This window comes from Pteropus alecto, unplaced genomic scaffold, assembly GCF_000325575.1.
Source record: "Pteropus alecto unplaced genomic scaffold, ASM32557v1 scaffold25, whole genome shotgun sequence".
Classification (NCBI taxonomy): domain Eukaryota; kingdom Metazoa; phylum Chordata; class Mammalia; order Chiroptera; family Pteropodidae; genus Pteropus; species Pteropus alecto.
In genome coordinates this window covers 10,522,585-10,544,058 of record NW_006441955.1, presented here as the reverse complement: position 1 = coordinate 10,544,058, position 21,474 = coordinate 10,522,585, and the positions used below count along the sequence as shown (strand labels likewise).

Genomic DNA, 21,474 nt, shown 5'->3' with positions numbered 1-21,474 from the left:
CCCAAGTGTTGGAGACACCAATAAGTAGTGGTGGCATGACAGAATGGTGGGCTCTTTTGTATCCTCAAGACTCAGAAAACCTTCAAGAACACTTTCAAGATACCCAAAAAGGTAAATATTCAATACTACCACATCTCCAATGCTTGTTCCACTTCATACTGGAATCCTGGTGAGTGATTATTTCATTCAAAACTCACCAAAAGCCAATCTTGTACCAGGGACTGTATTAGGCACTAGTGATATAAAAATGCATGGGCCGCAATACTTACCCTCAAGGAAGTCACAGCCAAGTGAGCAAGGAAGACATAAACCCAATAACCAGCAACAAATATGGAAGAATATCCGCCGTGATAGAAGCATGTGCCATGGGAGCTCACAGATACTCCACTTTTTAAATGTAATCTGAAACCTTCCAGGAAGAGATGACACCCGAGCTAAGATCTGAAAGCTAAATAGGAGTTAGACAGGAGGAGGAATGAAGGGAAGGGCATTGCAGGTAGAAGGAGAGGAAGCAAGGAGTACAGTACAATCTATATAGCAGGGCTGGAGGAGGGAGAATGTGATGGAGAATAGTGCTACATGGGGTTGGAAAGGTCAGCACAAGCCATGCCTTGCAGAGGATCATCAGACTTGCTAAGGATTTAAAAGTAGTTACAGTAGGGGCAATGGAAAGGAGAATAATGTGATTTGAACTGGTAGGAGAGATACTGGCCAAGACATTTTTCCTCTCTAGGACTCAACTTCGCCATCTGTAAATGAGAGCCCTAAATTAGAGGAGCATTAAAGTTCCTTCTGGGTCTCACATTCTGAGTATTTATTAAATGGATGATCACAATTACAGAAATATTTTTTATGTTGATATAGAGATGATAGCCAAACATTATAAATGTGTGCCTGAAAGGTCTTTTAAGTCCTAATAAAGGAGAAAGAACACAATTTGACTTCCAGAGACTTGAATTCAAAGCCAGGTCTGCTACTTACTATGTAACTGAATAAATTACTTATATTCTTCCTTTCATCTGTTAACACAGAGATAGCAATGCTTTTTAGGGTCACTATAAGGAATAAAGAACACCAAATATTTCAAACTACCTGGCACATAGGCAGTTAGTCAACAACTGTCCATTGACTCTATTAACTGGACTGAGCAGAGTGTAGCTCAATATATTCTTTCAACTTTTATTGTATGTCTTTTACAAGTCAGACCTTGAATATGCAGAGATAATTGAGCCACAGTTGCAGCCCTTGGGAATTCAAGGTCTAGTGGCAGAGACACACATTTAATACGTTTTTCTAAAATAAAATGAGAGCAACAGCAGACTCGAATAAAATGCTACAGCAACACAAAGAAAGGTGAGACTATTTTCACCTGAGGTCATAGGAGGAGGCTCAGGCCAAACTCTAGAGAAGAGCTACTGCTTAAGGTGGCGACCAATAATTTATAAACAGGCTATTTAAGATACTATTCAACACATCTCACTCAAAAGAAGTGAGATAATTTGATCTCCAGGTCCAATTTTGTCTAACGAAGAGTTTTTCAACTAGGGATTCTCACGAAATTCCTCCTAATGCAAATAATCTCAGGGAATTAAAAAGGGGGGGCGGATTTTAAAAAATGAAAAAAAAAATGCTTTAGTTCATCTGTAAACTTTAACTTTTCTAAGTTTTGTCATGAAATATCACCATCTTCTTGGCCCCAAACCTAATGAGATCTTACTAGGGAGGCACAGAGCTAAGGTGCCTCATCTCCCAAACCATTTCAGGAAAGATATAAAGTGACTTCATGTGCTCAATAGCCCAGTGTCATTTCCCGATGGATATATTAGATGAAAAGTTTATCCAAATCATTACTGACCAACACCATTGAGCATTACAATATAAATGGTCAGTGGTATTTTAACTGTTCCACAGGCCAAAGGAGAAAAAGAATCCTTACTTCTATAGTCACAGGGAAGGCCACTCAGTGGAGAGACAGAATTTTCCTTAACACGTCAGTGACAGGAGCTTGAAAAAAATCACTGACATATAATGTATGCCTGAGACTTTTTATGAAGAAGAGAAGAAAATAAAGAAGAAGGAGAAGGGAAAATACATGTGGTGAGACTGAGGGACTGGAAATTCTAGATTTAGAATTTATACTATTGTATGGAGTTCAAAGTTGTACTTTATAGTTGTACAACATGAGAAGGACATGTGGTTGCTGAGTTAGTCATCTCTAAAACCTAAAAATCAAGAAAGAACATAAGTCTGAGAAGCAGTACAATGTAGTGGTTAAGAGCATGTACTTGATTAAAGTGAAATATAACCGAGAGCTATGAGCTCTGAGAAGAACAATTAAATCTCCCTAAGGCAGCAGCACAGAGAAGGTGGTATGGAAATGGCATCTCGAAGGATACACAGGAGTTCATCAGGCTCGACTGGGGTGTAAGAAAGAGGATAAAGAGAATCTGTCTTGCCGGAAAGAATAGCATATGGAAAAGCTAAAGCAAGTTAGGAAACATTGCTTCACTCAAGAAGTATTTGTGAGTGTCTACTATATATATTCAAGGCACTGTTCTAAGGGGCTAGGGATACAGTCATTAAAAAAAAAAAACAAAGCTCCACTTTCATGGAACTTATAGTATGGTGGAGAGTGGGGTGATAAAAATACATGAATGTTCAAATATATAGTATATCAGCTGTGATAATGCTAGTTAGAAAAATAAAGCAGAATAGAGAAGTTAAATAGTATAGTAAGGGCAAGTGTTGCTATTTTAACACAGGGTGGTCTGGGTGGACCTTAATGATGAGGTTACATTAAGCAGAGACTGTAAAGAAGTGAGGGATTGAAGCATGCAGTTAGGTGTGATATAGGCAGGAAGGTAAGAGCAAGTGCAAAGGCCCTGTGGCAGAATGTGATTGCTATAGTACATGAAAAGCAAAGAATCAGTTCAGCTGGAGTGATGTGAACAAGGAGAAAAGTGATAGCTGGGGGCTGAAAAGTAACAAGCAGATAAATAGGGGATAGGAGTGGACTATGGCGTCAAAGAAGTTCTTTCCCCCTCCCTCCTGTTCTTTACCAGAGAGCTCTTACAGCATGTTGTAGTCATATATGATTAAATAGAGAAAGATTTGTCAATGTAAGGGGGATGGGGAGAATGGCTAGAGCCTTGTGTCCTAGTTTATTGAAGGATCTGCACAGTTATGGGTGTACAGGGGGAAAGTAGCTTTATCCACTTCTCTACTCCCTGCTAAATTTGTCCATGAACTGTTCTTCCTTGTCTTGGGATGAAATTTCAGGTGGATCCTAATATTTCTACACTCTGAAATAATAAAAAGTCCTCAGTCTACTTCAAGCATTAAATGTGTACACCCCACTGTAATATTTAAAACTCCCATCTCATCAAATTAAAATTTTTCCCCTCCTACAGCTACAGTTTATTTCAGGCTTGGAAGCATACCTGGAGAAGACAGGTGTGCTACACTGTTCCTTTCTTTCCTCATTCCAGCTACTCTTCCCTTGGCTAGCTGGCTGCTGCTTGGGCTGCTCCAAATGGGGTTGGGTATCTCGGGAAGGTCTTATTTGACTGAAAGGGTTGTGATCTGGCTTTGATATGTCCTCGGGGTGGGCACAAAATGTGCTCTCATAATGTGCTTTTGGTGATTCATTACAACTCCACTGGGAGACTCCCCATCACCCTACAGTACTATGCTTTGAAGCTCTCTCTTGCTCATTTTCTCCTTCTCCCTCTCCCTTGCCCCTCCACTGCTCTGCTTAAGACTCCCTTTCATTCCTGGCCTTCAGAGGTAAATTCAATTACTCCTTCCCTCAATACTTTTGGATGAGGTCCCATTTCAGATATACTCATCTGACTCCCTTGGGCCAGACCCACACACGCCTTTACCTTTTCTTTAGTGGACATACATCCTGTTGCCAAAGCAGCACTCACTTTTTGCTTTCCTATGTCAGAGACAATACTGAACCTCGGCCTCTTTCCTTAGTCCTTACCTCCAACTTTTCCACTTCTATTTTATATCCTCAAGGTGGCTTTTAACACTAGTTTTATAATCTTTTAGCAAGTCTTGCATAGGTGGGCTGGTCTCTTCCAAAAACTCCGGGAAAGGAAGACTCCTATTGTAAGAATGTGTTACACGTAGCGGGAGAAGAAAGCGCCTATGGCGAGAGAGGAGGTGGACAGAGCTGGCTAGGACTAAAGAAATTTATTTTCTAGGCAACAAGGAATCATCAAAGGCTTTTTGAATAGAGTTCGAAGTTGGAAAAAAGTAATGCATTTCTGGACACTGGACATTCTAATATTGGGTGTTACTTTAATATTAAATGAAATCTCTTTTGAAATGAGAAGCACATATAGGTGTAGAACTACCATAAAGTATTTAAAACTATGAAGACATTCTTACCTAAGACATTCTGCCTGTTTTCTGTTAACCGACTACCCTCAGTTAATCATCAATAAATCTGTACATAACTTTACTCAGGCTTTCAACTCTGTCTTTTTGAAATGTAAACTTTAAGCCTGCCACTATACCTGAATCCTGTCCAATTTAATACTGGAATTCTGAACCCTCTGATCACACACTAAGACAATCCTTTGTGAATATTTTTGTCTTGATTAAGAATAATCACTTTAATATTTCATGACAACATATATAAATTGAAAGACAGTGGCTTGAGATGAATGACCAACTTTAAGGGGAAAATGAAATAGCAATTATTCCATTAAAGGGAGTATTTTATTTTTGTCCTGATTAAATCGTCTTTAACCATCTGGCTTTGGTTCAAATAAATGTGAATCTTTAGAGGCAAAGTCTAACAGCCAGCAGTAGAATATTCTGTGACTGACTCATTCATTTATTCCTTCATATGTCAAATGACTAGCTGACTGCTCCAGATCCTGAGAGGATATAAGAATGGCACTATCATGAACTCAAGTCAATGTAAAAGAGATACAGAAAGTAGCTAGATTTTGGTTCACTTTAAAAAATAATTTGCTAACTTCAATTAATTCATTCAAGAAACATTTGTTAGGTATTGTTCATTCATTCAACATTAAAAGCCTAACTAAGCCCCAAAACCGTGCCAGACACCAGGGATACAATGGTGGTCACAGCCCTTATGAAGTTCATAGTGTAGGAGCTTCATGGTTATGGAATGTAACTGTCAAATAAAATAATCCTTAATAGTTATTCAAACACAGGCTACTAGTCATCTGTTCTGTACGCTATGGAAGATCATTTCCTCAATTTCATAAAAGGTACATATATCAAAAATCTCCAAGAAATAATATGCTCACTGGAGAAATTTTAGACACCTTCCCTCTAATATCAGTAACAAGATAAGATTGCTAATTTTATTATCCTAACTGCTCAACGTAACACTGGAGATTGTGACAAACACAATAAGACAAAAATTAACAACAATAATAAAGGTATAAGGAAAGGAGGAGACAAAATTTTGTAGATGATATGATCTCGTAGATACAGATCATACTGTCTCCTCTGCTTAGACCACTCTTTTTTCTAACCAAAATATCACAGTTCACTATCACTGCCTTTCAGGAGCCTTCCCTGATTACTCAAATCACATTAAAACACCTAGCTCTATAGTTTAAAAATTAGTGTGAAAGATATCATGCATGCAGAGAGTATGTAGCACATGTACATTTTAAAATTTAATAAATAAGTGCATTTAATTTAGCAAGGTTAGTGAATGTAAGATCAATTTTTTTTAATTAAATCTATTTCTCCACTCTAGCAATAACCAAGTAGGAAATATAATAGAAGACTAGATGCAATTCATAAAAGCAATTAAAAGTCACTGTACAGGAATTTGACTCCTTTGTTTTATCTGTGCTCCTAGCCATACATGAGAGTGTAGAAATAAATTACATATTTTATTTACTTTATTTACAAAAAGTATTTATATATCACTTCTTTTCACAAAGGCTGAATAATGGCCCCCCAAAACATACCCATTTCCAAATCTCTGCAACCTGTGAATGTTACCTTATATGGCAAAAAAATAAGAAAACAAACAAACAAAAAAACACAAAAAAATGGGAGGGGGCGTAATTTTGCTGATGTGATTCAATTAAGGATCCTGATATGGGGAGATAATCCTAGATTATCCAAGTGGGCTCTAAATGCAATCATAAGTGTCCTTAAAAGAAAGATGCAAAGGGAGATTGACCACAGATGAAGAAAAGGCAATATGGCTATGGTGGCCAAGATTAAAGTGATGTGGCCATAAGCCAAGGTTGGTTGGCAGCCACTAGAAGTTGAAAGAAGCAATGAACGGATTCTCTCCTTAGAACCTCCAGAGGGAGTAAGGCCCTGCTGACATTTGATCTCAGCTTAGTGAAACTGATTTTGAACTTCTGGTCTCTAGGACCTTAACAAAATAAATGTGTGCTGTTTTAAGCCATCAAGTTTGTAGTAATGTTATAGCAGCCATAGAAAATTAATACAAAAGGTTTAAGATACTTTATACTCCCCTCCCCACACACACACACAAACACACACACACACACAGAGATATTGTAGTAATATATAAATAGAACCTGTTATGTAAGACTAATGAAAAGAAGAATGGGAATATGGCAAACAGAGGCTCAGTATTTTAACTTGAGTATTAAATTTCAACTCTGACCTTCCTAGCTTCCAGAGTCAGAAGAAAAATATGCCTGGTTGTACAACTTTTATTACTGGACAGAAGATAATTTACCAGGTTCAGATTAAATTTCACTTTTCCAACTGTATGAATTCTAAAACAAATTCTCCAGGGGGACTTTATGTGGGGTACAATGAGTAACATATTAACTCATCAGTCTGGTTATAGCAAATATAGCCATGATCTTCACATTACTTTTTTTGTGTTTTTATATTTTTTTATTTAAAAATAACTTCAGACTTAGAGAAGTTACAAAAATAGTACAAAAAATTCTGTATACCCTTCACCCAGATTCTCAATGTTCTGCATAAGCATTCTATCTACAAAAACATAACACACACATTATGTATCATTATATATACATTATGTGTGTTATGAGTGTATAAAATTTTTTTCTGAATCATCTGACAGTAAGTTGCAGAAATAATGCCCATTTACTCATAAATATTTCAATATGTATTTTATAAAAATGATATTCTCTTATATAACCATAATGCAATTATCATATCAGGAAATAAACATTGATACAATTCTATTACTTAATCTATAGATCTTATTCAAATGTCATCAACTGTCCACAAAATGTCCTTTACAGTAAAAGAAAGAAAAATGTTTCTCTAGTCTCGGATCCAATTCAGGATCATCACACAGTGCCTTTAGTTGCCCTGTCTCTTTAGTCTCCTTTACTCTGTAACCCTTCTTTAGTCTTAGTTTACCTTTTGTGACCCTGATATTTCTGAAGAGTAGAAGCAAGTTATTTTGTAGAATAACTCTCAATTTAGGTTTCTGACATTTCCTCATGATTAGACTCTGAGTAAGCATTTTGGCCAGGACTACCAGAGAAGAAATGTTGGGGTCACATGGCTACTTCTTGGGAAGATCTTTGGTAAGAGCCATAGGCAAAACGCTTAATTTTTATATAAAAACACAGCTGACAGTATTAACTAAAACAAGTTTCTCTCCTGTCATTCTAGTCTGTCCAAGGAATGCCTGAGACCTGCTGCTCTCTATCCAGATGTCCCTGCCTACTTGGTAGTAGCTGATTAGGGAAGATTAGGTGAGAAACCTAGAAAGCCTCTACTGCATCCATTCTGCAGCCTTGGCATTTTCACTGCCAAAAGTGCCATTGATTTTATCTTCTAAACATCTTTCATATATATCCACTTCTCTCCATCTCCTCCACTATAATCCAAGACAAGCTACTATAATGATATCTCTCACCTATCAATCTTCTTCTATCTGGTCTTCTAGCATCCACTCTGGTCTCACCAATCTGTTCTCCAAACTGCAATTGTTTCAATCCTTTGTAAATTCAATTATGTTACCCACTGTGCTTTAAACTATTCAGTTTCTCTTATGATAAAAGACCAAAATTCTTTATAAGGTTTATAATTCTTTGTAAGGTTTATAAACCCAGCATGTCCTGCCTCTTTTTGCTTCTCCAGCCTTAACTTGTATCACTCTTCCCTCCCACACCACTCTGAATCTGCCAATTTCCCTCCCATTATCCTGCTGTGCTTTCTTCCACTTTCCTTTCAACCACCACCATGCAGACCTTTCTTCCTTCCTATCAGACTCTGCTTAGTTACCTAAACAAAGTATCTCAGCTCACACTTCACTGCCCTACCAGAAGCCAAACACCCAAACTTGGCTTTATGCTCTGATGATTGTTCCTCTGCTTCATATCACCTATATATCATACATACAGAAGAGTGTATAAAAGATACATGTATTTTGAAGACAGATAACAAGTACGCATGCATCCTTCACAGGTAAATGCCAGCTTCCCAAAGCATCTCTGGAAGGTATCTTTTGTCCTCAACAGCAAGCACCTTCCAGCCATGTAATTAACCAATGTGTTATTGTAGCAATTATTTCCTTGCTTGTCTTTCTAGGTCCAGTGCCTATATATATATTTCTAAAACATATTGTCTCTTGCCTCTTTTTGAATTTTATATGAATGAAATAATTCTGTATTTCTTTCATATCCTATTTCATATCCTATTTTTTTCATTTAAAATTGTTTGATTCATCTATGTTGTTCTATGTTGCTGTAGCTCCTTCATTTTAAGTATGCATACCACTGCAGGAATATAATACAATTTATTCATTCTATTATTGGTTGAAATTTGGGTTGACTCAAATTTGGGGCTATTATGAAAAATAACAAAATGAATACTCTTATACTTTTCTCTGGGTACACATAGGTACATGGGTGCAATAGTTTCTCCAGGTTTTTACCTGGGAATGAAATTGGTGAAGTACAGGGTACACGCATATTCAAATTTATCAGACAATGCTCTGCTGTTTTCCAAAGTGATTGCACCAATTCATTCCTGGCATCAGGGTGCAAAGGTAAAGTACTTATCAAGGTAATAATTTATGATTGTTTGCTTAATATCCACCTCCTCCACTAGACTGTAAGTAAGGTCTGTGTCTACTTTGGCTCACCATTTTCACTTCAGTGCCTGGCATATAGTACGTGCTCAAAAACAACTGGCTGAATAAGAGAAGGGAGTCTGGATAAGAAATTTAAGTATTTTGATGTGACTACAGGCCAATTTGACTTCAAAACCCATGTCTTTTCTACAATGCTATATTTTCCTTATTTCAAAATGGTGATGATGATATAGATTCTACTTATTAGTTTCCATTGTAATGGCAGCAATCAAATGAGATTACAGATGTCAATCCAACATACACAGAGTATATACTAAGTGTCCACCAATGTTCCACTACTATGCACCTGGACCGAAAGGTCTACAGATGGGACATATGAAAGACGGTTGTCAATGGCAAATGTTCTGTGAATGAATGTGGATTAAAACTACTTTGTAGAGGAAGATGGGGGGTTTCAAATATCACTGCAGGGAAAACCAGGGAGACCAATTAATGCTTTCAAGTCCAATCTGCACCTGTGTCCCAAATTATTCACTAGTACAAACAAAAGAAGCTTGCTCCAAGCCCTGATCAGAACAAACATTTTAAAATGCTTTTGCCCAGGTGGCATCATCTTTCATCTGTGCCCAGGATCAAGGAAGGGCTGGGCAGAGAGCTGGATTAAACATTGCACTTTGGCTTGGCACTGTGGGTTCAAAAGTAAACTCTGACTTCCTATTTACACTGAAAGATCTGAGGCCTCTGTGGTTTCCTGTTGCGTCCTGGTGTGTCTGCTTTGGTTTCTGGGTTTGTCTGCACAGAGCTGCAAATGGGGTCTCTTACTATGTCCCTTCATCCTGCTTTTCATAAGAAAAAAAGAATTCTTCAATCTCTAATTATTGGAAGATTAGGATCTGCCTGGTACTCTATCCAAGTCCCAACTTCTCTCAGGCTGTCTGTACCTAAGCTGGCAAGACAGACTTTCTTTGAAAGGATGGGGTCAAGGTACCTCCTAGTGTGCCCCAAACTGGCAGGGACTAAATGACTATCCAACTTGATTTACTTTATTTTGCACTAATTTTACATTCATTTATATCACTCTTACATTCATCAAGTATAACCTTAGAGATCTTTCTCTGTCCATACAGCTGTATAGGCACTGAGAAAACAGTAATAGAAAGAAATAATGTCTACTCTGTAGGAGCTTAAAGCTGTTTTGCTGGAAGTCCCCAATTAGAATCACTTGGGTACATGATAAAATTACAGATTCATATATACTCCTTCCCAGCAAGACTTACTGAATCAGACCCTGTGGGAGTGGAACCTTACATTTTTAAGGAGTTCCCTAGGTACATTTTATGCACATTAACTGAGAACCACCAGCTTGCATCTCAGTGGAGAATTTACAAGCACAATGGGGACAAGTGACACAGAATCAGGACCCCTTCCTGTGATGAGCTAGACTTTCCCCAGCTGCAGGATCCTTTTTGAGTAAATGCAGATAAACCAACTAAGGATGCAGCTAAAATGGCTTGGGGTTTTGCTCAGATACGCATCTGAGTATTGGCCCTATCACTTACTAGCTGTGAGACTTTGGACACATCACTCTGTTTCTTTGAGCCTCGTTGTGAAAAAGAAAACAACACCTGCTTTGACTGCCTCACTTAGTTATTCTGAGTATCAAATTTCACAAGGCATTTTACAAACTCTACAGCACCAAGAAAGAATTAGTCATTTTATGATCACAAAAACTTTCATAAACAAGAAAATAAAGTTAATCCCTGAGGTTTCTTTAGCAGTCAGAACTATCCCATCTCTCTTAACTATCTCAACCTTTGTTTGTGGGGGCCCACTTTCTCTTAAATATCATAGCAGTGTACTCTGTGGTTCTTTCCAGGTTCCAGCAGCTTTTTCCAAAACCAGAGCTCAAAACTGAATTCAGTCCTGGGTAGGATAGTGGAATATACTTCAGGTACCATGTTAACATTTTTGAGGTATAGATCTAAAAGACAGGAGCCCAGCATGACCTTGCTTGCCCCACCCTTATAATCTCTCTGACCTCAATTCCATCATCTCTTGATGAGAAATGTCCTCTATCAGGCCATTTTAGGTTACTACGCTCTAATGATATTTAACTTTTGTCTAATCTTAATATGTTAATATGTTAAGATTAGACAAAACATGGCTACTATATCTTTCTCTTTATGCTAATCTAAAACATAGCTTCCCTTCAAATCATCTTTCTCTTCAAATCATCTCACGTATTTGTTGTGAGGATCAGAAATTCTATATACAGATTGCCTTGCACAGAAACTGGCACATTGTAAATAAGTAATAAATCCTAGTTATCATTAAGTATAAATATGTTCCTTGGTCATCCTTGAAATGCTGTCCTTTAAATACCATGCATAAACCTGAGTAGGCTTTTCCCTTTTGAATATTTCTTTTTCTTCTTCAGATGCAAATTTTTACATCCTTAAACTTATGATTTGGTGTTTACTATCTATTTCACTGGAAATACAAATTATTTTCTATCTGTCAGTACACCTCTTTGGGTGAACTTGATTGTAAACTATGTGTTGAGTACCTATTATTTATCTTAAGAGACAGAGCATGGAGTAGGCTTTGCTCAATGAGCTTAGTTTTATGGGAAAGGCAGAGAAGGACAAATGCTGCCCTAGAGCTGTGCATAAAGAGCTCTGATCCCAGCTAACTAAATGTGGTGGAGGAAGGAAAGAGGAGGGCCTCATGGAGGTGACACCTGAACCAGAACTTTGAGGAAGACATACACTAATGATAGCGGAGTGACTAAGAACATAGGTTCTGAGGTCCCTGTGCTTCGTTCAACCTCAGCTCTGCCTCTTCCTCGCTCTGTGACCTCACCAAGCCTCTGCTTCCTCATCAGAACATTGGGGATCATAAAGCAATGAGAATCACCCCAGAGTTTACTGGCAGTACCAAATAACACAGTAAATACTCCTTAAATGTGTTATAATAATGACAACAATTGTGGTGATGATGGTATCATGTAGAAGGGAGATGTGGCCATTCCAGGAAGAGAAAACAACATGGCCAAAGGACAAATCTTTTCAAGAAGATTAAATATAGGCCTATACTTCAATCCAAAACATTCCAAATACCACAAGTTTTTCATGATCCATTTAATGATAAAATCTTATCTAACTGATCAAGCTATTTATGATCTATTTAACCTACTTGGTATGAATATTCATTAAGTTTTACTGTACAAATACTGTGTTTGATAATGGGTGCTGCTCAAGACCTCATTGGCAGTGCCACATAAAATAGTATGTGTGTATATACACATATATATATACACATACACCATTAATTTTCTAAAATCTGAATAGTTTCTATTCTCAGACACATTTAGCCCCATGGAATTCAGATAAGATTGTGTGGACATGCCTGCTAGAATACAGAATAAAAGGTGAAGAATAGCAGATAAGGCCAGAGGTGCACAGGCCCAGACCACATGCAATCTCCTATGGTCAGCTATGATTTCAGAGATTCACTGAGAGGTTTTAATCAGGAGAGTGAAGCCATCAGTCTTAATATTCATGACCATCTTTAGTCTATTTAGTCAGGTCCATGCAAATTAGTGTCTTGCACACTACTAAAGAATGAACACATAAATCTAATTGGATATTCCCTTTGTAGGCTCCCTCTGCCTTTTCATGGGCCATTTCTCAAATTCCAGAGAACCCTAGCCCTGTTTTCTAAGATCATAGCAAATCTCTCAATTAGGGGTTACATGTTAATCTGAGTAACATTCAGTCATTCTAACATGTAAGCAGATGACAGGTCAATAAGTCAGAGAGGCCCGAAGACTGGTATGTCAAGCAGATCCTAGACAGCTGATCAATCATTCAAAAGTACGCTGCAGGCAGATGTCCCCTCAATGAACAGAATCAAGGCTCAGTCTTTGCCTGGCTCCCAAAAGGATAAAACCAGAGGTTGAAAAGCCCAAATGCAAATTGGGCAATTAGATTGTGGTGACACTTTTGCAACAGTTTTATGTATTTGCTTTTGGCCTACTTCAAGGTATAACTCAGTGAAAATCTCAGTTCTTAGGTGGATGGAATTTTATGACTGAATTGGTCAATGCTGCTGTGTCCAGTGGCAATGGTCAGTTAATCAAGGAAAGAACCTAAAGCCCCACTGAAGACTGATAAGTTTACATAGTCTGTCAATCCATCAAAACAGGAAATCAAACTGGTATGGCATGACTTGTTCTTCAATAAATCTCGATGGTTGCAACCCACATATTTCTGTCTGTCCTTCAGTAAATCCAATATTTACTGGACCTATACTATGTGTCAGGTACTACACGAAGTGCAAGTAAATGGAAATTTACCACTTTGTGATATCTTTCTGTTACCTCTGTAACATAAAGACCACATGCTGGCATCATTCCATAGTGCAACCTAAGAGACGGGCATTAAATCTTTCTCTTTCTTAAACATCACTAAACTGAGTTCTCTAGAAGTTTTAAAAATACATGTCAGAGGTGAATTTTATGGTATATGAATTGCCTTTCAGTAAAAATAGTTTAAAAAAAAATACATTACAGTAACTTTCACCACTTTAAGATTTAAGGCGTCCATTCTTTTTTTTTTTTTTTTTAACTAAATATATCCCAAATCTAAGAGCATGGTCAAAATGTCCACTTAGTTTTTCCATTTTAACTTTTTTTTCCCTAATGTCCATTAGGAAGGGACTTTCAATCTCAATACTTCATCAATGATTGCTCAAAAAATTTCTCATGAGTTCTTCTGAGATCTTTGGTTATTTAGATGTTATGTCTCCTGGTGCTTTAATGATTATGTGGAAGAACAGAAACTAGCCCAAACTCCTCTGATGGCTCCAGGGGACAAAAAATATGAAAATTTAATTAACATATGAAAAAAAGAGGCCTTTGGAATATACAAGAAGAGTGAGAGAAGGGGATGAAAAAATAAGGGAAAAGCCACAAAGCCAAAAAAGTACTAAAACCCCTGAACTAAATGTATGTGGAACAAATAAGCTGATGCGTGTTGAGGCCCTTGGCACGGTACCTGGTACTTAGTGAGGGCTCTCCGATGGCTTATCTTCGGCATCTTTTTCATCCACACTGAACCACTGGAAAAGCACAAACACTTTCATAACTGCTAGGCTGCCCTCAGCAGCCACAGTATCAGAGTCACCCACACAGCAGATGAGTGGTAAATAAAAAAAGGGGAAAAAAATCGATGTGGTTTTCATTTTATGGTCTTCCAGAATACAAAAACATCTTCATGAGTTGGGAAGTCAGCTGCATGTCTTCAAATTGCCTAGTTCAGAACTTAACCACAGAGCAGCAGGGAAACAGGGAAGATGAAATAAAAAGTCTCATAAATACTCCCCCTCCAGGGGACAATGGTGACAAGTGATGTTGTTTATTTTTATTGTTATCATTAGACTGGTGGCCTCTTGAAAGGCAGTGATTTGAAAGACTAGGAAGGAGAAAAAATAAGAGCAGCGTGGGCAAGTTGCAATCTAGCCCTAACTTTGCAATCCACATAAGGCTTTGAGAAAGATCTACCTTATAATCACTTCGCCCCCATTCTCACAAAAAACACATGCACAGGGCCGGCCCATACCCCAGCCTCGGCCTCATTGTTCTGCGGAAAGCCAAAAGTATAAGCTCTGGAACCAAACAGCCTGAGTTGGAAACCTATGTCTAGGACTTACTAGCTATGTGAACTTGGGTAAGTACTCAAGTTTCAGTCTCTGTAAAATGGGAGGATAATTCTGATAATTGCATAAGGTTATTACATGGGTTAGATAAAATAATATATTCAAATTTCTTAGCGTACAATAAGCATGCAGTAAATATTAGCCATTATTGTTATTGCTACTAATTTCATTTTTTTCCCTCTGCTTCTTCTACTATTCTTCCAGGCAAGCTGTCGTCTTTTGTGGAAAGCAGAACTCAGCCAGTAGAGAGCCTTTTGCCAGAAACTTTTGTTTCTGACCTTCTGAGAGGCCTTATTTCACCTGATTGTGCTATGTTCCTGGTGGGATTCCAGAAACATGGGAATACACAGTCCTGCCAGCTTTTATAGTAATGGAATGATTGGATCACACAATAGGTGTACGTTGACTTTATAAGAAACCATTAAACTATTTTCCAAAGTGGTTGCACCACTTCACATTCCCACCAGTGGTGTGCGAGAGTTCCGGTTCCCCACATTCTTGCCACAACTTTAGCCAGTTTAGTAAGTGTGTAATGGATCTCATGGTGTTTTTAATTTGTATTTCTTTAATGGTTAATGATGTTAAACACTGTTGCAGGTGCTTGTCATTCACATCTTTCGGTGAGCTGTCTGTATCCAACATTTGTCCATATTTTAATTGAGTCTGCATTTCCTCTCCTCTGTGCTTTTGAGAGTAGCTATTAAACCGAAAGGGAAGAGCAAACACTCTGGGGTTAGTCCCTTAGAGAGCTCAACAAAGCATCCCCTTCCTGCACATGGAGTGACCCATTTAACTACTCTTTGCCTCAGTTTCCTCATTTATGAAATGGAGACGGTAATGGTGCCTACCTCACAGTATGTTGAGCTGATTACGTGACATAAAGAACTTAGCACGGTGCTTGGTATGCTATAGGTACTCAATAGACAGTAACAATAATTACTATTGCTGTCTCCTTATAATGACTGAGGCTGGGCCAGGGATGCTAAACATCCTCCAACCACCACAGTACAGAACTGTCCTGTCTCAAATCCTAGGACGCACAATACCCTGAGCTTCTTTAGTGCACGAACTGTCTCTTGTGCATTGAACAGCATCCACACTGTCCTCACTAAATCAATACATAGGATATAATCTGCTTTCAACGTATGTGGTTGCGGGGTCCAGAGCTAGCCTCAATGTGGAGAGTCTCCTCCAAATACTGGTTCCTAAAGGGCTGACATCAGGAGATCCTGGTGAACAGAGAAGGAACAGAATACTTCATGCACAGTACTCCAGTTCTTTCATTGGTAGGAATAACAGTGGTCTTATTTGTACCATATAAACTGCCTTCCCTCTCTACCTTTCTTATGATCTCTATCAATGTCAACTGCTAAAGAGACCAAGACAGAAAAACTGGCCCCACTTGTCTACTCTTCTTAGCTGTAACATCCTGCTAATAGAAGATCATCAGTTCAAAGCACGTGGCTGTTCTCCCTTCCTGTGGTGTGTTCTCCCAGTGGGCCTGTCCATACCCACATCCCATCCAGGCCACAGAGGAAGTCAGCTGCATGGTGCTGTGGTCACAGAAGAGAAAAACAAAGTGGAGAAGAGTGAGGACAGGACCTAGAGCCTGAAACTGAGCCGGCAGGAACAGTCTCCTGGTGGGAGCAGAGAAACCATGATCCTGCAAACATCACATCCTCTAGGAAAACTTCCTTGCCTACTGATGACTTGAGCAGGCCGCTTCTCCATAAGCCTACCACACTCGTCGTGTGTTTACTGTAATCATTACCATTCTATATTGTAGTGATCTTCTTGTCTGTCTTTCTCAGTGAAGACACTTTATCTTATTTACTTTAATACCTTTATCACTTAGCCAGGCAAATACAAGAAAATGTTTTCTTAATGAGTGCATAACTTAATGAATAATTTTAAAAAAATAAACTTAATTTTAGAATACTTTAATTACAGAAGAATTGTAAAGATAGTACAGAGAGTTCCCATATACCCCACACCCAGTTTCTCCTATCATTAGTATCTTACACTAGGTACATATGTCACAATTAAAGAAAGATATTGATATGTTATCACTAACTAAAGGCCTTACTTTATTCAGATTTCTTTAGTTTTTATCTAATGTTATTTGGCTGTTCCAGGATCCCATTTAGGATACTACATTACATTTAGTTGTCACACGTCTATAGGCTCCTCTTGATTGAGATGATTTCCAGACTTTCCTTGTTCTTTGATGACTTTGACAGTTTTGAAGAGTGCTGGTCAGCTATTTTGTAAAATGTCTCTCAAATGGGATTTGCCTAATGTTTTTCTTATGATTAGACTGTGGTTATAGGTTTTCGAGGGGGATATAACAAAGATAAAGTGCCATTCTCACCACATCATATCAATGGTGCAAACTTATCAATATGACTTATCACTGTTGATGTTGACCTTGATTACCTGGCAAAGGTCGTGTTTGTCAGATTGCTCCATTCTTTTTCTCTTTTTTCCTGCCTTCCTTTGAAGGAAGTCACTATATGCAGCTCCACCTCCTTAAGGTGGAATAGCTACATAAATTTTTTGGAATTCTTCTGCATGGGAAAGATTCATCTCTTCTATAGATATAGAAGACTTATCTATATCATTATGGACTCATTCTATTTATGTTTTACTTTAGATTACAATCCAGTACTACTTTTATTTTGCTGCTCACATTGTCCCAGTTTGGGCCACTGGGAGCTCCCTCCCTCAGTTGGCTCCTGAGACTCCATCATTTTTTTTTTTTTTCCTGTATTTTTCAGTGCTACAAGATGCACCAGGCTCACCTTGTCTATTTCCTGCCCCAGCCCTAGAATCAACATTTTCTCCAAGGGGTCCCGGTTCTTTTTACTGGAGAATGGTATTAGAAAGCAAGCTGTGGGCCCCAAGTGTGCTTGTAACAACTAGCTGTTGGGGTATACTTGTTCCTAGGCCCTCTCAGCTGTCAGAGCTGGGAAATATGTTTAGTAATCTGTATACCTATACATGTCTGTAAATGTTTCCATATGTGTCCATTTGTAACTAAATAAAACTAAACATGAGTTCATCCTGACGCCCCTACTTCTAATCCATTACCACATGGATCATTCTAGTCTTAATGAACCATTTTTAATCATAACACCATATTAGAGATTTTGTGCTAGGTACGGTGCCAAGCTGTTTATAAAGATTACCACATTTAATCATCAAAACAATTTTATGGGTAAATACTATTGCCCACATTTAACAGAGGAATAAACTGAAGCACCAAAAAAATGAAGTATCTTACCTAAACTCACAAAGTGATGGGGCCAGCTTAGCCTATATCTTTGAGATTTCACGCCCACCAAGTGATAGAGAACACCCTCCCTACATTCATCTAAGACTTTGCAGAAAATTAAATTCCGAGTGATTTAAGATACAGATGTAATTCTTAGCTCTCACCAACCTATTGTTGTGTTTAAATCTTACCTCTTCAGTACTTTCCCACCCGCTTCCCAGGGTTCTCTCTCCATCTGATGTGCTAACTGGAAGACAAGTTGCCAAGTTACAACCTGACTTGACAGCACAAAAACAGGGGTGCTGGTGCGATGGCAAGGATCAGCTCCATCTAACCCCGTGACTTTTCAAACTCTGGCTAACCCCTTCTGTATATTATCTTGGGTTTTGGTGACTTGGTCGTAATTAACTCTGAACAAGCAGCTCTGCTTTCATGGAGTGAAAAAAAAGAAGAGTATTTTTTTTTTCCTCTCTTGTTAATTAAATCATCTACAAGGAAGATAAATGTGCAGCCCACACTTGTATCTTCTAAAATATCAAAGGCCTGATTAGTAAGTGTTATGTTCAACCTCAGGCTTTTTCTTCAGATTCCTGGAAGTAACAGGTAAATACTTAGAAGCTTCTAAGTATTTACCAATATTCTCTTACTTGGGATTCGTTCATTCATTCTGGGTGATCTAGAAAGAGGTAACTTGTATAGCATAAAACGTTCCTGGGAGTTTCGTTTCCACCAACCTACTGATTTAGAAACATCAGCAGTGAGCAAAAGGAAGAAAGGGAATCCTTCAGACCAGGTTGAAAACCATTTTTTGAAAAGCCTGCACCCCACTCTGGTCTCTGTGTTCTGTTTGGTGAATTTTTCCTGACAGTTGGTGGTTTTATTTGCCAGAACCACAACAAAGGGGGTCCTTGAGTTTCCCTGGGAGTGTTTCCTCAGACCTGCACCTCTTCTAGACCTCACAAAGGTGTTATTGTTGCTGGCTCGCTGGGCGCCCAGCACCTGAGCAAGATCAAAGACACTTTCCGATGCCAGCATGACCACAGTCTCGCCCTCACCACATAACATTAAAGCTGATGATTAATCCTCCTGGCTCAAAAGGTCCCTTCCCACTCCCAAGTACAAAGCAGGGTGGGGGTGGGGGCTTTATTTCCAGTACAACACGACCATAATAAACTGGCATTTTATGACCCTCATTCATTGCAACCAACTGCAGCTGCCCATCAACCTCGGTAAAGCCCAAACAGTTGCTTCGTGTGAGCCTTTTATATCACTAGTAAAGTGTAATGAGAATCCCACCATTTCTGAGTGCCTATAATGTACTAGGTATGCATGTACATAACTCATATCACCCAGCAACCCTTTGAGACTGGCATCATTACCCACAATGTGGTGGATGAAGAATCTGAGGCTCAGAAGTTAAGTATCTCATCTCAGCTCACAGGGCCCAAGAGTACATGAGCTAATGTCCAAACCCACATCTGGATGACTCTGAAGCCCATGCTATCTCCTTTCTTCTATGGCACACTATCGTCCTGCACAGTACACTAAGGCATCGAGGAGGATGCACTTGGGAATAAGATGGGGCTAGATCTGAGTTCTCAGCTCCAGCTTAATAGCTTTGTGACCTTGGGAAAATTATTGGACATTTATATGCCTTAGTTGCTTAATTTGTAAAATGGATACTTTAGGAAAAGTATCATCCCAATTAAGAGACAAGGAGACTGAGAAGCGGGAATGTCACAGAGTGACTCACATTCATTTGGATTTGATTTTGCTCAGAAATCTGAATTGAGTGGGGTAAAAATGCATGAAATTCAAACCTCACAGGAGAAACTGGATTAGATGTGCCCCCTGTGAAAGTAGAGGATTATTTAAATAGGTTTAAGTCAGTATTCAGTGACGACAAGCTAGCAAGTGTAGACTCATGTCAAGAGAAATAAGGGCTGGCTGCCCTGGTGGGCATGTCCTATTTGAGGTGGCCTTGGGCCTCTGCAGGTCTCTTCCTTCAAGGACAGCTAAGTCTTACGATAGGGCTGCTGAGGGGAAGAGAGAGGCTGGGATACACCTTGCACAATGTCTGGCATATAACAGATGCTCAGTATTACAAGTTCATCTGAATCTATACTTTGGGGCCTTGTGTTAGAATACCCGTTATAATTCTATCTCATCAATGAGAGGCCCTATGTCATCCTGTTGTCCCCCAAATTTAGCACAGCCCCAGACACAAGAGCAGAGGATCAGTAAGTAAGTAAATATATCAATATGTACTCAACCAAAATACTTAACAGTAAAAAAGTTTCATTGGTCCCTACCGTTATTAAACAGTTTCTCATCGCCATGATTCCCTTCACAGTTCTGAGCTTCTGCTCTAGGCTGTGTATCCCACTCTAATCCTTGCTCACTCTCCTGCTCCTCCCCCATTTCCCTTCCTCCTCTCCCCCACTCTCCCTTCTATTTTACTCATCTGGGAAAAATCCAAGGAGTCGTCCATGCAAGTTTAACAGAGTAATGACTTTTAAATAAAAATATGGTAGAAATGGGTACTTATCAAAATGGAATGCTTTCAGACTCATGCATTTAAAAAAGATATAAATTTTAGGGCAGGCACTAAATTTTAACTGCAATCTTGGAGAAAGCCTTTCCACTAATTCATGGAGAAAAATTAACAAAGTGAAAATTGCTTATCAGTGTTCTTTTGAAGTCATGATATGCAGCCTAATTCTATAGATCATCAGGCTGCTCCCAGGGAGATAGATTTATATTGATTGAGAGAGAGCTCAGCGGCCAAGGAAAACAGACACCCCTCTGCAGAGAAGACTCCACTACCCATTAGGGACAGATCAATCTGGGAGTGAGACTTTGCCATCTTTGGATCCGATTACACCCCTTACACTGCCTTGGATCTCTGTCCAGGGTGATGTCAAAGGCAGACTCAACCCTTTTCACACTTTTTAAAAATTTGGCCCAAGAAAAATATCTGGCAAATTTAAACAAGGCTGTTGGAGTGAGAGCTGGGCTTCCGGCTAGACAAAGCACGGGTGGCAGGAAGGGAAGAAGCTGAGCGGGTAAAAGGGCCAGCAGCTCAAATCTCCTCTGGGCTGCCCTCCCCCTGAGTGTGGCAGTCCCGCCTTTGGCCTGGCAGACTCACCCCCATGTGACAAGAAGATGTTCCACAGATGACAGCCAACCGTGACGTCACTGGCTGTCCCTCACAGGCGAGGCCGTGCCCCCTCACATCTGCTCCAATCACTCCTGTGAGAAAGCAAAACAAAACAAAATCCCCTTTTTTTAAAAATAGGATAGCTAAAAACAAGCATAAAACATTCTTTTTTCTTTTTTTTTTTTCCCCATAATCAAACAACATTGAGAAAGCGTTCCATGTGTAAGTCAGTCTCAAATAGAAACCAAAAGAGCA

The 21,474-nt window shown here is 39.0% G+C and overlaps 1 protein-coding gene across 7 annotated transcripts in view; it reads right to left on the bottom strand.

Moving 5' to 3' along the window:
• The window catches only part of FGGY (FGGY carbohydrate kinase domain containing), a 367,647-nt gene that overhangs the window by 138,333 nt on the left and 207,840 nt on the right, over positions 1–21,474 (bottom strand). For 6 of the 7 annotated variants that reach the window (XM_025052081.1, XM_015595081.2, XM_025052082.1 and 3 more), the window contains one exon: positions 21,208–21,311. In XM_025052081.1, coding sequence (XP_024907849.1) covers positions 21,208–21,311 — 104 coding nt within the window. Of the gene's footprint in view, positions 1–20,371; positions 20,423–21,207; positions 21,312–21,474 lie in introns of those variants that run through there. The other variant, XM_025052084.1, reaches the window with a different exon arrangement.